This window comes from Onthophagus taurus, chromosome 3, assembly GCF_036711975.1.
Source record: "Onthophagus taurus isolate NC chromosome 3, IU_Otau_3.0, whole genome shotgun sequence".
NCBI lineage: Eukaryota > Metazoa > Arthropoda > Insecta > Coleoptera > Scarabaeidae > Onthophagus > Onthophagus taurus.
The window spans coordinates 1,375,073-1,389,826 of record NC_091968.1 but is presented as its reverse complement, the minus strand read 5'-3'; the positions used below and the strand labels follow the sequence as shown (position 1 = coordinate 1,389,826).

At 36.1% G+C, this 14,754-nt stretch overlaps 1 protein-coding gene across 1 annotated transcript in view; it reads right to left on the bottom strand.

Moving 5' to 3' along the window:
- LOC111417138 (neurotrimin-like) overlaps positions 1-14,754 on the bottom strand; it is a 75,994-nt gene that overhangs the window by 19,916 nt on the left and 41,324 nt on the right. Inside the window, exons 4-5 of the mRNA XM_023049329.2 lie at positions 4,952-5,110; positions 4,009-4,137 (exon numbers count right to left, since the gene is read on the bottom strand). Coding sequence (XP_022905097.1) covers positions 4,009-4,137; positions 4,952-5,110 — 288 coding nt within the window. The remainder of the gene's footprint in view (positions 1-4,008; positions 4,138-4,951; positions 5,111-14,754) is intronic.

Here is a 14,754-nt window from a genome sequence, read left to right as displayed (position 1 = left end):
ATAGTTAACACATTAAATATTGTCTAAAGACAAAATGAAATCGAAAACTTACACAACAGAAAATCAACAAATACCGGTCATGCGACTAAAATAAATTTATCGAAGTTACAAGAAAACGAAAAAACGAACTTTAAGAGAGATAACAATATTTATGTTAAATTTAAAAAAGTTTACAAAACGAAATGAAATTCTGTAAATAAATTTTCTTAACAAAATTAAAAACAAAATTAAAAAATTTAAAAATTAAAAAATTTGCTATTAAAACACTTTTTAGGCATATATTTGTAAAGAGGGGTGTAGAAAATCTCAACTTGTTCATTAAGTATATCAATGTAATTGTTCTTACTATGTTTATCAATTTCAAAAGATTCCAATAAATCAAGTTTAAACCCTTTATCACACCTATGCAAAAGTTTTACCCCATCGAAATCCATACTATGTCCAGTCTCTTTGATGTGTTTGAAAATATTAGAATTGGGTTTATTTTTATGTTCGTGTAAACGTATATCAAGTCTTCGCCCAGTCTGTCCGATATATACACTATTGCAATCATTGCAATTAATTTTGTAAACACCATTATCATGAGAGGTTTTTTTATTATTATTAAGATGGTGATTGGATAGCAAATTAACTATGGAATTCCTATTACTATATGCTAAAGTCACATTATATTTAGAAAATATACTTTGGGCCTTTTGAGTCATACTATTATAAGAAATAGGTTTATATATATTGTCTTTTATATCTTTTGTATATAGAGGATCTTTTGTCTGTTGTATCTTGGCTAAAAGCTTATTAAGTGTTTTGTGTGTGTATTTATTTTGTTTACCTAGATTAAAAATATAGTTAAATTCTTTGATTCTATTTTCATGTGATAAAGGGTAATCCAGTATTCTATTAAAAAAGAAACGAAAACTTGCCATTTTTTGGGAAAATGGGTGTGCTGAATCAAAGGGGATAACAGTTGAGATTGTGGTTTGTTTTCTATAAATGTCATAGGTTATTGTATCATTTTCGTTGGTCAGTTTTAGATCTAGAAAATTAATTTCTTTATTATTCTCGAGCTCCAGAGTAAATTTTAATTTATCGTGTATGTTGTTGATATATGTATGAAGCTTTTTTAAATCTGTATTATTACCTTCCCATATTATAAAAATGTCATCAACATAACGAACCCATTTTGTGATATTATTTACGAAAGGATTAAGGTTTGAAAAGATATAGTTTTTTTCCCCGTAATCCAAATATATGTCAGCCAAGATACCTGACAAAGGCATTCCCATCGGCCCATCTTTGATCTTATAGACGTTATTGTTGAATTTACAAAAATTCATAGTGACTATATGTTTCAGAATAGTGTCTAGTTGAGTTGTTAAATGTTTATCTTTGAAATGTTCTTTGAATATTTTACTGGTCAAATTCAGGGTGATGCCTATGGGTACATTTGAATATAGGTTTGTCACGTCAAATGACAGCATGATTTTATGCTTTAGATCAAGGTGCTTTGTATTTTGGATAAATTCTTTCGAATTAGAAACGGTATATTTAGGTTGGAAGTTTATTTTTTGAAACACACCAAGCATGAATTTGGCTAACTTCGATGTGGGTGAATTATTGAAGGCTGTTATAGGTCTTATTGGAATTTCCATTTTGTGTAGCTTTGGTAAGGAGTATAGTTTAGGAAGACCAGGATTCATGCTTATGAAGTTCGTACTGATGTTGTAGATGAGGGGTAAATTCGATAAGAGCATCTTTATTACCATTAATAATTTCTTTCGTTTTTCTGATGATTGAATCTAACGGATCTTTGCTCAATTTTTCTCCTTAAAAATTCTGTTATCTCTCTTATAGTTCGTTTTCTTGTAACTTCGATAAATTTATTTTAGTCGCATGACCGGTATTTGTTGATTTTCTGTTGTGTAAGTTTTCGATTACATTTTGTCTTTAGACAATATTTAATGTGTTAACTATAAGATTTTGTTTCGACATTTATGTAGTGATATTTTGTTAGATGAACGTTTAATTTTTCAACGTGTGTGGTTCTATGACGATCTACATTTTTTAGGACTTGACGTGAGTAAAATGGAAAAAGAAATTTTGGTTTAATTACGATGTTTATGATTTTGTTTTGTTATTTCATTTAATTAAGGTTATGACTGATGATGAAGTAAAACTTCGAAACCGGTATCAATAAATATTTAAACAGCAAGTATAAGAAGTAATTTAATTTTTTCTAATTAATCACCAATTTTAAATACACCTATTATAGCTTTATTGACTTTGTCGCAGATGATGGGGTAACCCGAAACTAGTACGACTTTATATAAACAAATGCAAGTTAGAAGTTTTTACATGGTTTTTATCTGATTATTAATCTTGCAACATGGATAACTCTTTCAATATAGGAGAAGACCACGCACTAAAAGAAGGCTCTACCACTCCCTGAGTTAATATTTCATCAAGCTCCTCATCAATATGTTGTTGAACCACGGGAAAAACAGGATAATATCTTTGCTTGATAGATCGCCCATCTTGTCCTTAAATTTCTCAATCAATGAATCTAGTTGTTGTTTTTCTACTAGAGACAATCTAGTATCAGGAGAATCAATCAAAGATATAGATTCACTAGCAAAATTCCAAGAATCATTACGCAATACCCAATGATCTAAAGAAATCAACGCCCAAAATGAGCGACCCAACACATCTATTAGGGTAACACGGTCCAAGGAATCCAAACTGAACCCAAACTACGACACCTCTGACCATTGGCAACTCTAACAGACGTATCCAACGAACGACAACTAAAACTCAAATCAGACACTAAATATCTATTATAGAATCTTCAACTTGTAGTGTGCACCGTCGTGGTTCTTTGGATATTACCATACGTTTTGTTTTCTTCGTTGATATTTTCATATTGTATTGGTTAGCTGCTATGTTGAAGTGATACACTAGTCTATGAAGGTCATTTTCGTTACTACATCAAAACGGCGTTGTTGGCATAGCAAACTATGTTAACATTTTGGGTCCCTATCTTGTATCCTAGTTTGTGTCTGAGTATAAAGAAGCCATTATACGGTTCATTAGTAAGTTGAATAAGAACGGACTTAGTGAATCTTCCTGTCTAATTCCTTCGCTCACAGGTATTTCTTCACTTATGCCTTGGGTAGTCTTTATTTTAGTAGTATTGTTGGTGTATATGTCGTCTATCTTCTAATGCTTCTAATGTTGTGCCTCTATTCTTCCGGAATCCCTGCTGTACTTCTGCTATTTCGAGTGTCCTTTGCAGATATTCATGTACTATTGATGTAAATACTTTCGTTGTGGTATTAAGGAGAGTAACTCCTCTGTAATCTCACCATCGTATGCTTCGAGGTTAAGTCGTACGAACAAAAATTGCAGACTTAATTAATCCATTATAATTATTTTATATGATAATGGCACATGATTCCATTTCGAGTGTTTTTAATATTGAGTATTACAATTAATTCGTTGTATGTAACTTTATATCTATGAAACAGTTCAGATATAACATTACAATTAAATCACACAATCGGATGTAATGGTTTAGCTGATAGGTTTTTTTTACACAAAATGGCAGTTTAAATTGAGAGAAATTAACAGATTAAACTACAACATTTTGAGTTGACTTTCATGTTTCTCTTAGTATTTCCCCAAACACTTCACATTTTCCAGAACATGCTCATCTTAAAATATAGGATATAAACTCGAAAGAATGCTCCTCAATAATACATGTACCATACGTCGATCAAGTTCTTAAACGTCTATGCAAATTTGATAATAATTTAAGGAAGTGTACAACTCAAATACAGCATGTCTTTCAATTTTAAATAGAAATACTAGAAAATAAAAGAGAACGACTTAAATAACTACACTTGCAGAATCTGTTTATATAAATGTTTGAACTTTCAGTGCGATATTGCATCCGATACAATTGGATGACGAAAACCAAAAGAAATAATAAATTAAATATCAATTTCTACTTACAATGAGTTATCAACATAATCCGTTTGCTAACAGATGGTGGAACTCCATTCGAAGCTATACAAAGATACGGCCCCATTTGTTGTCGTGTAACTTTGGTGATGTTCAGTGTAGGCCCTTCAACGCTGACCACTGAAAATTAAACAAGTGGAGTGGTGAAAATGAAAAGGGCTAAAAAAAGGGGCAGCTGTTCAATGTTCGATTTGGCATGAATTGCATGACGTTAATGTCCCGTTGGCGCTTGATTGCCGTGAAAATTACTGAACTGAGAGTGCAGTGGATATTTGGGGGGGACGCGCACTTGTTCTAACGTGTTCGCGCGTGCATAACGCGGTTAGGCAACGTAGCGCGAAGTGTGCACGTTGTACATACGATCGGGAGGGCGCGAAGGGGTTTTCAAATTAATTTGGGGGACCACCTGTCCCAGTAAAGGTGATCAATAAACAGGAAGTAACCATATTAATATAGATTACAATAATGTTTATGTTAAACATTGTAAGCTTATGATAATCGATAAGTACTTGAAATTTTCTATAACTTTATGACATTTTCCCCTCATCCAGCTTTTAGAGCTCGTTAATTTTTCATCGTGTCCTAAAAATAAAACGTCACCCGAAGTAATTTGAAAGCGGAGGACTTGCGCTGTATTATTCACGGGTCGGCAAGTCGTCAAGCGCAAACACGCAAAGGCGAGCATCTCACGAAAGCCCAAACGAAACGTCCCTTGACATTGAGAGGGATGTGTACGCGAATTACACTCGAACAGAACAGCGCTCTCTTATTTGTATTGTAGCTAAGAAGTCCGATCGCAAGGGTTCCGTTCCGCTGCAGACACCAGAGAAGTTTTCCCTGAATGAACCTGTATGGGAATAATCTATTCGATGGGTACTGTTTCGAAATCGGTCGGTGGGATGATTCGGAGTGAAGTTACTCTTAGTGCGCATACCTTGATCTCCTGACGGTAGGAGTATTAGATCGCCTCCTTCCCTTTTCCAAGTTATCGAAGGGTGAGGTGACCCTTTTGCGACGCATCGAAGGTTGACATTCGCCCCCTCTCTAACAATCATGTCCGTACTAGTTGGATAGTCTAAAATATCTGGAGGAACTGCAAAAAAAAAGGATTAAACATTAATGGATGATTTGATTTTAGCTAGAGATTAATTCACACGTAAAATCGTGTTTGAGGATTATGTCGGCACAGTTCAGAAATAATCATCCCGGATTCGAAATGCCGTGCTTGATTCGAATATCATGCAAATGTATGTAAAACGGTCTCGAGAATTAGGCTTCGGACCTGGGTCCGGAACATTTTGGTACGCAGCCGTCGCCCAACTGGACGGACTAATTGATTTATACGCGGGGGCGCAGCTTTCTGCGGCCCATATATTATGCAAATTCGTGCCGCTAGAGGGGGCAAGATCGGACCTAATCCGATACCAACGCCGTGTTGCAGCAGCAGCAGGCCGCCGATAATCTAACCGATTGGGCTAATTTACAGCTGTGGCACTCGGAGGAAATCGCGCTCTGCGGCCCGGTCTACGTCATTTAGCGTGGATTTCGAAGGATTGATTGCGAAATAATGCACACGGGAAAGAGGGATGGGAAATGATCATCTCTCAAAATTACTCTCTGAGTTTCAGAGAACAGGTGGCGTTATTACTAACATTGTACATATACAGATACTTGATGAGGGAAACAATGGGGTTTATCGGCTATTTATATCTTGTTCAGCTTTATCTCTTCTCAATGTATTTCGAATGTATTTTGCTATTACTGTTTCTGTTTCGAGAACAAGATAATTTTTCCTGTTTTCAGGAAAACTTAGTTTTCTCTTGTAGTATCCTTTCTGCCAGTTGATGACAATTGGTGATAACATCAGTACAATTTTCCAAGAAGACAATTTGCCACAAATTTTTGAATATTATCCAAGAATATACCGGGAATTTGATATAACTCGCAATATATGAATGCAGTAATCATAGTTACGAAACTACTACCACAGTATAAAGTAAATTTACTTTATACTGTGCTACTACGCACTTGCACAGTCCTACATAAAATACAACATAATAATAATGTTTATTTGTCGCAAAGAAATGTGCGTACAATAGTCAACAATACAAGAAAATAATAATAATATTCAATAAAAAATGCCATTTAAGTATTCCTCTATTAAGTAGAAGGAGTATTGTAGTAACAATCGCTTCATTTCCCTCTGAAGATGGGCAACGGAAACTCAGAATAGGCTGATGATAATTCATTATATAATTTTATGCACATATAACTAGTGCTCTTTTGATGCGGTGTTGTGGAATGACGATCCTGTTCTTCTGCCTAGTGTCATCTTAATGGATATCACCTATGAGATGAATATCTCATTTCGTTTTTATGTAGAAGGGTAACTGCCGCCAGTATGTAGACGCTAGGGACAATTAATATTTGCATCGTTTTAAATATGCTTCTGCAGCTATATCGCGGTCCTGCACATGCCAAAGCTCTAAGGGCATCCTTTTGCTGGATTAAGAGCTTGGAAGTTTGAGGCGATGATCCCCACACCTCAATGCCATATTGAAGTATGGAATTAAAGTGGCTGAAGAAGGCGGTTCTAGCAGCTTTATGGGTTGAGATAATCCTTATTCTTCTGATGAGGTAGGTTGCTGTGGCTAACTTTTTTGTAACGTATTCTATATGTGAATTCCATTTCAGGTGGGAATCTATGTTAAGACCATTGAATTTAATCGTATGTCCCGTATCTGGCTCTCTATTGGTAAGCATGTAAGTAAGTAGGTATCTTTATTGCATTCAGTCTTAGCTTATTGCTGCCGAACCACTCTTTCGCTTCCAGCACGTCAAATCAGCCGTTAAATTTTGCGGTAATTCATTGATATAGATCAGAAAGAAAACCAGGCCAAGAACAAATCCCTGTGGCATTCCCTCTCCTATCTGCCTTCTTGCCGAGAATCTTCCTTTCCAGTAAACCATTTGTTTTCTATCCTGGAGATATGTCCTGAAGAGTGAAAGTGAAGTATTCCTTATACCGTAGTACTCTAGCTTAACGAGCAAAATCTGGTGGGCGACGCAATCAAAAGCTTTTATTAGATCGCAGCATTTGAGTAGTGCTTCTTCCTTTTTGTTGAAAGCATTTGCTATCAGTTCCAAAGGACCCGTAACAACTGATGATATGGATCTTAGCTTTCGGTAACCGTGTTGTTCGGTGCTAAATATGTTGTGACTTTCAAAAAAATCAGTCGCTTCTTTATTACTCGTTCAAAGACCTTGGATAGTGTTGCTTGTATTGCGATGGGCCTGTAATTACCGCAATTCGCTTTGTCACTATTCTTGAAAAGTCGCACTACCCTTGAAACTTTAAATTCTTCTGGGTGATTTCCATCTGTCAGCATCTGTTAACGGTTTTGCTATTTTGTCACGTATACTCTTTAATAAAACTGATGAAATTCCGTACAAGTCTAATGTATTTTTTGATTTTAGGTTTTGTATGACACTTCCGACCTCTATCAAATCTACTGGTGTGAGGAAAATAGAATTCGCGACCGACCTGCTTCTTCAAAAAGATTTCCGGGCAGAGCACAGGTTCAGAGTGCACCTGGTTGCCAATCTTACCAAAATAATTATTAAAGTCATCCGGAGTTGGACCATCATAGTCACTACTGGTGTCTAATTTCTTTTGGTAGAATTAGTTATTAATTACCGTCCAAATGGTCTTGGAACGATTGTCGCTATTTTGTTGGAAGGAGTTATAGGTTTTTGTTGTTGAATTGCTTGCTTGTATTCTAATTTGTATCGCTTATAAATTTCCATGGCAAGTTCACAACTGTTGCCATAGTGTGCAATATATCCAATATTCCCTTTTTGTTCTGCAGTTCCGGAGGAAAATTCATTTGACAACATCTTTCCTTGGTATCAGGTACTTCTTTTTCAGGAAATATGCGATCGAACGAATTTATGAATGCGGTATGGAACGAGGAATAACCAAGATGAGCTATTGCATCCCACGAAGATTCTGATTGAATTGAAGCAGTTTCTCTGTTGTAATTAATTTTGTTGTAAGTGTGAATTTGTAGTTTTTCCCTCGATGTTTATTAAATCTATGATGTCCTGGTGATACTCTAGAAGAACTGGAAAAGATGCCTTCAATTCCAAACATATTACGGACCGCCATGGAATCTTGGTTGCTATGTATATAATTTATGTTAAAATCTCCGGAAAGTAGTACTGTATAGTTAGGATACGTTTCTGCAATGTATACCAGGTACCATTCCAGTTTTTCCTTGAAGATGTTTAAGTCACCTAGCGGTGATCGATATAGACAAATAACAATAATGTTATATTTAACAGGGTTACAGCTGTAATTTTTATATCTTTTCCCTGACAGTAATCATCTGTACTAGGCACTGGCGAGAACTTGATTGAATCTTTTATTAATATTAAGACGCCGCCATGCTTATACTATACAGAGCATGATGCAATGTGGTATCCATTGATTCTCAATATATTCATTGTTGAGGTGTCCAGCCAATGTTCAGTGATACATGCAACTTCGATATTTTCTAATTCTATAAAGTATTTAATTACATCAATTTTATTTTTCATTGATTGGACATTCAAGTTTGTTTCTGTTTTATTTTGTGAGAATTCATTGTTTTGTTTTTGGTTTGAAGCTATATTGTCTTGCTGATCCGCGCCAGTCGTTCTAAAAAAGAATTAATTGCTAGACCTGCTGGTCAGAAATCCAGGGTTGTTATTACGTCACTCCCTTCTGTTGGTACCGATATTTTAAAAGATGATTATTCAACCGTGTACTTGGAACGTAATTTTTCGCAGCGTGCATTTGTAGCATTTTTTCCCATAGTTTAATAGTACATACAAGCATTAGGTGGTTTGCCGCATGTCTCTCAAGACGGCTAAACCCGAATGTTTCTAGTTCTAAATGTAGTCTTAGTTCTAGTTTTACAGTACTAGAACTAACACAAGACCTAAAACTAGAATCATTCGGGTTTAGCCGCACGTCTTAATTAAGTGCACAGTCTTTTTGAGTCACACGGAGTGCACAACGGGGTCTATATGACCCCATGTAAAGAATGTTGTTATTATTTAGGAACTAACTTTATTTGAGAAAACCAAATTATAAGAACAATGTTTAAGGTCTATTTTACATTATAGATAAAAAATATTTTATTTATGACAATTAGAACATATAATATAAGAATGATTTTTACATATTGCAGTTTTACACTTAGAACAATAAAGGTTCGTTTTTTTATCATCTTGCCGTGAACATAAGGCACATCTTTTGCGTTTTGCTGGTGGTCCTGGTTGATCAAGGTTTTGTTCTTGTCTAGGGGGAACTTCAAATCCACAGCGCGCAAGACTTAACTTCACCAAAGGTTGCAAATTTGGTATACCGGACCTTATCTGAAGTTGCGCTCTCACCAAACCTTCACCTATTTCACGTATAAATAATCGTCTAGAATGTGAACTATCTCTGAAATAATCAGGTTTAACATCTCTGAAGATTACTTGACCATTTATTGTGCAAGCATTCAACATAAAATAGAAAATTACCATAGGCCAGCGTCGTGACCCTCTTTGAGTCGTGTACGTGGCACACAATTTATCTAATGTATCTATGCCTCCCTTTGATTTATTATAGAATTCGATTTCTTCAGGCTTGTTTTTATTTTCAGCTTCCAGTTTGCTTCTGTCATCATGCATTGTACTAAAAATGATCACACACTTGCCTTTCTTGGGAACATACGACACCATTTTCCCCAGTTCTGAAAAACCTTCTAACGTAGAATAAACAGCTCGTTGTTTGTTTGCTTGGAACTCTTTGGGAATTTCGACCTTATTTTTTTTCAAAGTACCAACCAGTGTTAATTTTTTTTGCAACAAACTTTTTCCTAAGGGTATAGATGTATACCAGTTATCCGTTGTGATATTTCTTGCAGTATTGTGAATTGGAACGGTAAGATTCATGACTACATCATGCGCTAGGTTTTTTGCGCGTTTTTTATGTTCTTTGCCGGCATAAATTTTTCCAGAATAAAAGTAGAATGTTCGGGCACAATTTTTATACCGTACTTGGCAGGTTTATTCGGCAAATATTGCACAAAACAGCAACGTCCGCGAAAAGGACATAATATTTCGTCTATGGTAACGTATTCACTCATAATGTAGTGTTTCTGACAATTAACAATAAATGCTTCCCATAGATCGACTATTGCTGCCAACTTATTACCTTGCTTACGTATGTTTCTGGTTGTAATATCATCAAATCGAAAGTTGCCCAACAAAAATTTGAAACACCTTTCACTCATGGCTGCATGACAAATGGCTGGCTCGTATGATGTATTCCATAGATCATGGAGTTGCAGATGAGACGATCTCATAACTCCGCAAATAAAGAGTAAACCGAACACTGCATTTATTTCTTCTCGGTTTGTTCTTCTTTCATAGCTATATAAATTTACACGATTTTCTAGAACACTTTCAATTTTTATATTAGTATACTTGACTATCTTATCCACCATGTCACCATCAAAAAACAATGAAAATGTATCTTGAGGCTTCACTACCGATTTAGCAGCTCTCTTTGGACCAGGCAGTTGTAAAACTGTATTCTTTGCCCTTGTGCGTGATGTTGGCTTTGGAAAACTATTCCATTTAGTTTTACCGTCTTTCCCCATAAATAAATGATTATTTTCTACTTCGTTTTCCAGGTTGTCGTCACCGTCACTTAGATCATTTTCAGAGTTAGAATCATGTTCACTAAAAGTTGAGTTTTCCTCGTCACTTTCATCTTCATCTTCACTAAATTCTTGACAATTAAAATCCGTCGGTGGAAAATTTTCATCTTCTAATAGTTTTAACCATTCATCGTCGGATAGCCTTCTGTGACTCATTTTGACTTTTGAAACAACTTCCGTATTGATACGACAAAGTTAGGAACTACCGTACAGGTTCGCGTTTTACAACAAACTGATGAACCTCTGTGGCTCTGTGATGAAGCTATACAGTTGAATGTAGCAAAGTAGGAAGGCCGGGGATTCACACAAGTAGTAATGTATAGATAGGTACTTCCCCTTTGTGTAAATAAAAGCTAAAGACGGCTCCAAATTCAAAGTATTTAAACAATTTTCCTAAGAAAAAAAGGTACAAGAAGTGGGGTCAATATGACCCCAATCAATTTTTTACAGATACATTACAGATACATATAGAGCATTATAGTCTAGAAGATTATAAAAATTCATTAAATAAAAGATTTAATAGTTTAGATTTTTTAGCAGATTTTTTAATTGAAAAGTGGGCACTTTAAAGAAATTGTTGAGAACAATTTTAAAAGAAATCGTTTTTCAATTTGATGTATAAACAAAGTATGTGCAAACTTTTAAATTTGATTATGAATAAATGATAAATTTTAGATTGAAATATTTACAATTTAGCATTTCCCTTTAATTACAATTTGTTGGTCGACGCCGTGCTCGAATATTTGCTTGTGACAGTATCTCCGTTGCGCCGTTTGCCATCCGCCAGGGCGAAATAGAGCAAAGGAAAAGATATTTCAATTATTCCCAGGACAGTAAACCCTACAGGCGACTAATTTAAAATTTTCCGCTGGCGCAGAGCACAAAAGCAGCCCGTGACATAACGCGCTTTTGTGCGCACAGGAAAACGTACGATAACATCTATTGAAAACAGCGCGTTTCTTCCAAATAAAATAACCGCCGGCGTGACTTTATTTTCGCGTCCGAAATATCTACGTACGTATATGCGTTTCTCTCTGTTTCCAACTTTTTACTGTTCGAAGGGACTCCCGATACAATCTCTACACATACTTGTTCAGAATTTGTATAAGGCTTATGCTCGCGTCCTTCCTTCGAACACCGAAAACGGAAGTGCATCTTCGCTCGCGATTCCTTTTGAACTACGAAATTTTTATCGAATAAGCCGAGCAGCGATGATGCAAGGTGGGAAGTAAGATGGTCTCGTCGACGCCCTTTCAAAGTCAACGAAATGCTTTTAGAAAAAAAAAATCGTAACAATATGGAACATACAAGTCATGTTTGAAATTATTTTAAGATTTTCACTCGCGTATATCGAATATATTTGTATTTACTTCATTCCAATTATTATCAAAACGAAAATAAAACACGTTAAAAACATATTGTTTACGCCCATTACACATCGGACAAATCGCTGCACCAAAATGAAATTGTTTAAATTAAAAACTAAAAAATCAAATCCTCTCCTATGTACGATAACAAAAAATTACAAAACAAATCATTTTTTTACTGATCCATCACTTCAAAACAATCAATCTACCCAAATAAAAAAAAAAAAATGGAATTACAAAAATGTGGATAGAACGGAAACTAAAACTAAATTTATCCAAGAAACTTTCTCGATGTTAGTTTGTGGCCAGTCTTTACTTTAGAAGCTATCCATTCGTTATTGAGCGTCTGAATAGTTTTTGGAGGTTTAATTAGACTCAAACTCTCCGGTTTTTGCCCACTTAGGTACCATATTACACCGTGGTACGATGCGACAAATTACCTGTTCGTCGAGAAGCCACGATAACTTAAACTACTCGAGTTAAGTGCCGCGCTGTGTTGTCATTACGTACAGGCGTCGCCTCGGGAATAATATATGCAGGATGACGACGATGTCGTCTTAATAGCAAAACTGAGCGCGATGTATGGTTCACATATTACTCGAGTCCAAAACCGACCCACCCTAATACTATGTAAATGCATGCAAAACAGTTCGGAATTAGCTACCGGTACACATCTTAATAGGCTCCTTCTAGTTTAAACCGGTCCTATTTAGTAAATTGTTACCGATACTTTACAATGATCTAAAGTGCACCCCGTTATCGAATGAGGGCAAATATCGTTTGTTAGACCCATTCATTAAAAGGGAAGCTAAGGTGGTAGTCTTGGTATTGATCGATTCCAAACAATCGCCTTGGATATTACAGTCCGATGTCAATCAATTTGTGATTATAGCCTTTTCGTTAAAGGCAACGTCGTAAAATCATGATTTAAAAGGTTTAAAAGATTCATTTTTAACCGTTACTCTCTTAATGAATTGTTACCATTATTCCTTTTATAGGTTTCTTATTTCCTCTATAATGCTAACAAAATAGTTTTAGGAGTAATACATAAGTTATAACAGTGTCAAGAATATGAGGGGGTCATTAATAAATAAACGAATGTCTAAACGAAAATGATAATTTGTTTTCTTGGAAACTTGAAGTAATAACAGCGAGGCAGGGCGAAAAGTTTCACTTAAGACGGCGATTGCAGGTAATAATGAAAACAAAAAGACGGAAACTCATAAGACATCTTCCTAGTATAAAGGCTGTACTCAAAAGCTGTAACATAATATAGGGTTAGTAAAAAAGAATCATCAGGTTTGACGATGCTATATTTCAGTTAGTATTACAGATAGAATAGTAAATGATATGTTTATAAATAGAGAAAATACTCAAGTTTTAGCACATTACAAATGTTCTATCTATCGATAGTCAAGTTCAGCTCATACACACTGCAATGTGTCTCGGTCGATACTGTTAACAGCATCAGTAATGCATCTTCTGAAGTTAACTAGTGCTGTAGGTACTGCTGGTACGAAAATCTTATCTCGCAAACAATTCCAAATTGCCTATTCAACGGTTCCTCGTTTAGGTACTCACGGACCTCATTATGCCAATAAGGAGGAGCTCCATCTTGTTGGTATAAAGTTGTTGGAATCATCCGTCGTTTGCCAAAACCGGTCCCTGTTTTTTCATGAAAGAAAAACAGTCCATACACTTTTGTGCTGGATACAGCACAGAAAACATTCATTTTTTGCTTCCGCCAAATTTTCCACATAGTTTTCTGCGGAATACCAACTTCACGACTTGCTTTACTGGTGAAATTTTGTGGCGTGGCAAACGCACGAAACATTGTCTAACCGCATTCAATGTTGCATCAGGTACTCGTGGTCTTCCGGTGCTTTTACGTTTTTCAACTAGACCTGAGGTCTTAAATTGTCGATACCATTGTAGATTGCTCTGATGAATTCGAGGATTAGTTTGGTATTCCCTTCGGAATGCATGTTGCATGCAAATCATAAACCGCTATCTGTTGCATAATCACCATTTTGACAACTGCAGACTTGGGCATGCGCAAGACAAACTTACGAGAGAAGCGGCGGAGATGAAAGATATGATAAAGACATTGGAAAGATATTTTAGGGGGAAGGGGTTGGAAGTGAATGTGGGGAAGACAAGGATGATGAAGTTTTGTAAGGGGGGGAGAAAAAGAACAGAAAACTGGAGATGGGAGGGAAAAGAGATCGAGGAGGTTAGGGAGTATACTTACTTGGGGTATGTGTTCAGGGAGGACAACAGGGAGGGGTCGCATGTAATAGCTATGGCAAAAAAGGCGAATAAGGTGATGGGACAAGTATGGGGTTGGGGGAAGAGAGTCTTTGGAAGGAATGTGGCAGCGAGGAAGATTATGTTTGAAGGTCTGGTTAGCAGTGTGATGATGTATGGAGCAGAGGTATGGGGATGGAGAGAGCAGGCAATGCTGGAGGACGTGCAAGCTAGATACTGGAGATGGGTGCTTGGGGTGGCGAGAGAAACACCGGGGTATATAGTGAGGGAAGAGGTAAAGGTGGATAAGGTCAGAGTGGAGGCGGGCAGGAGAGCAGTGAAATATGGAGACAGAATAGAAGGGAGGC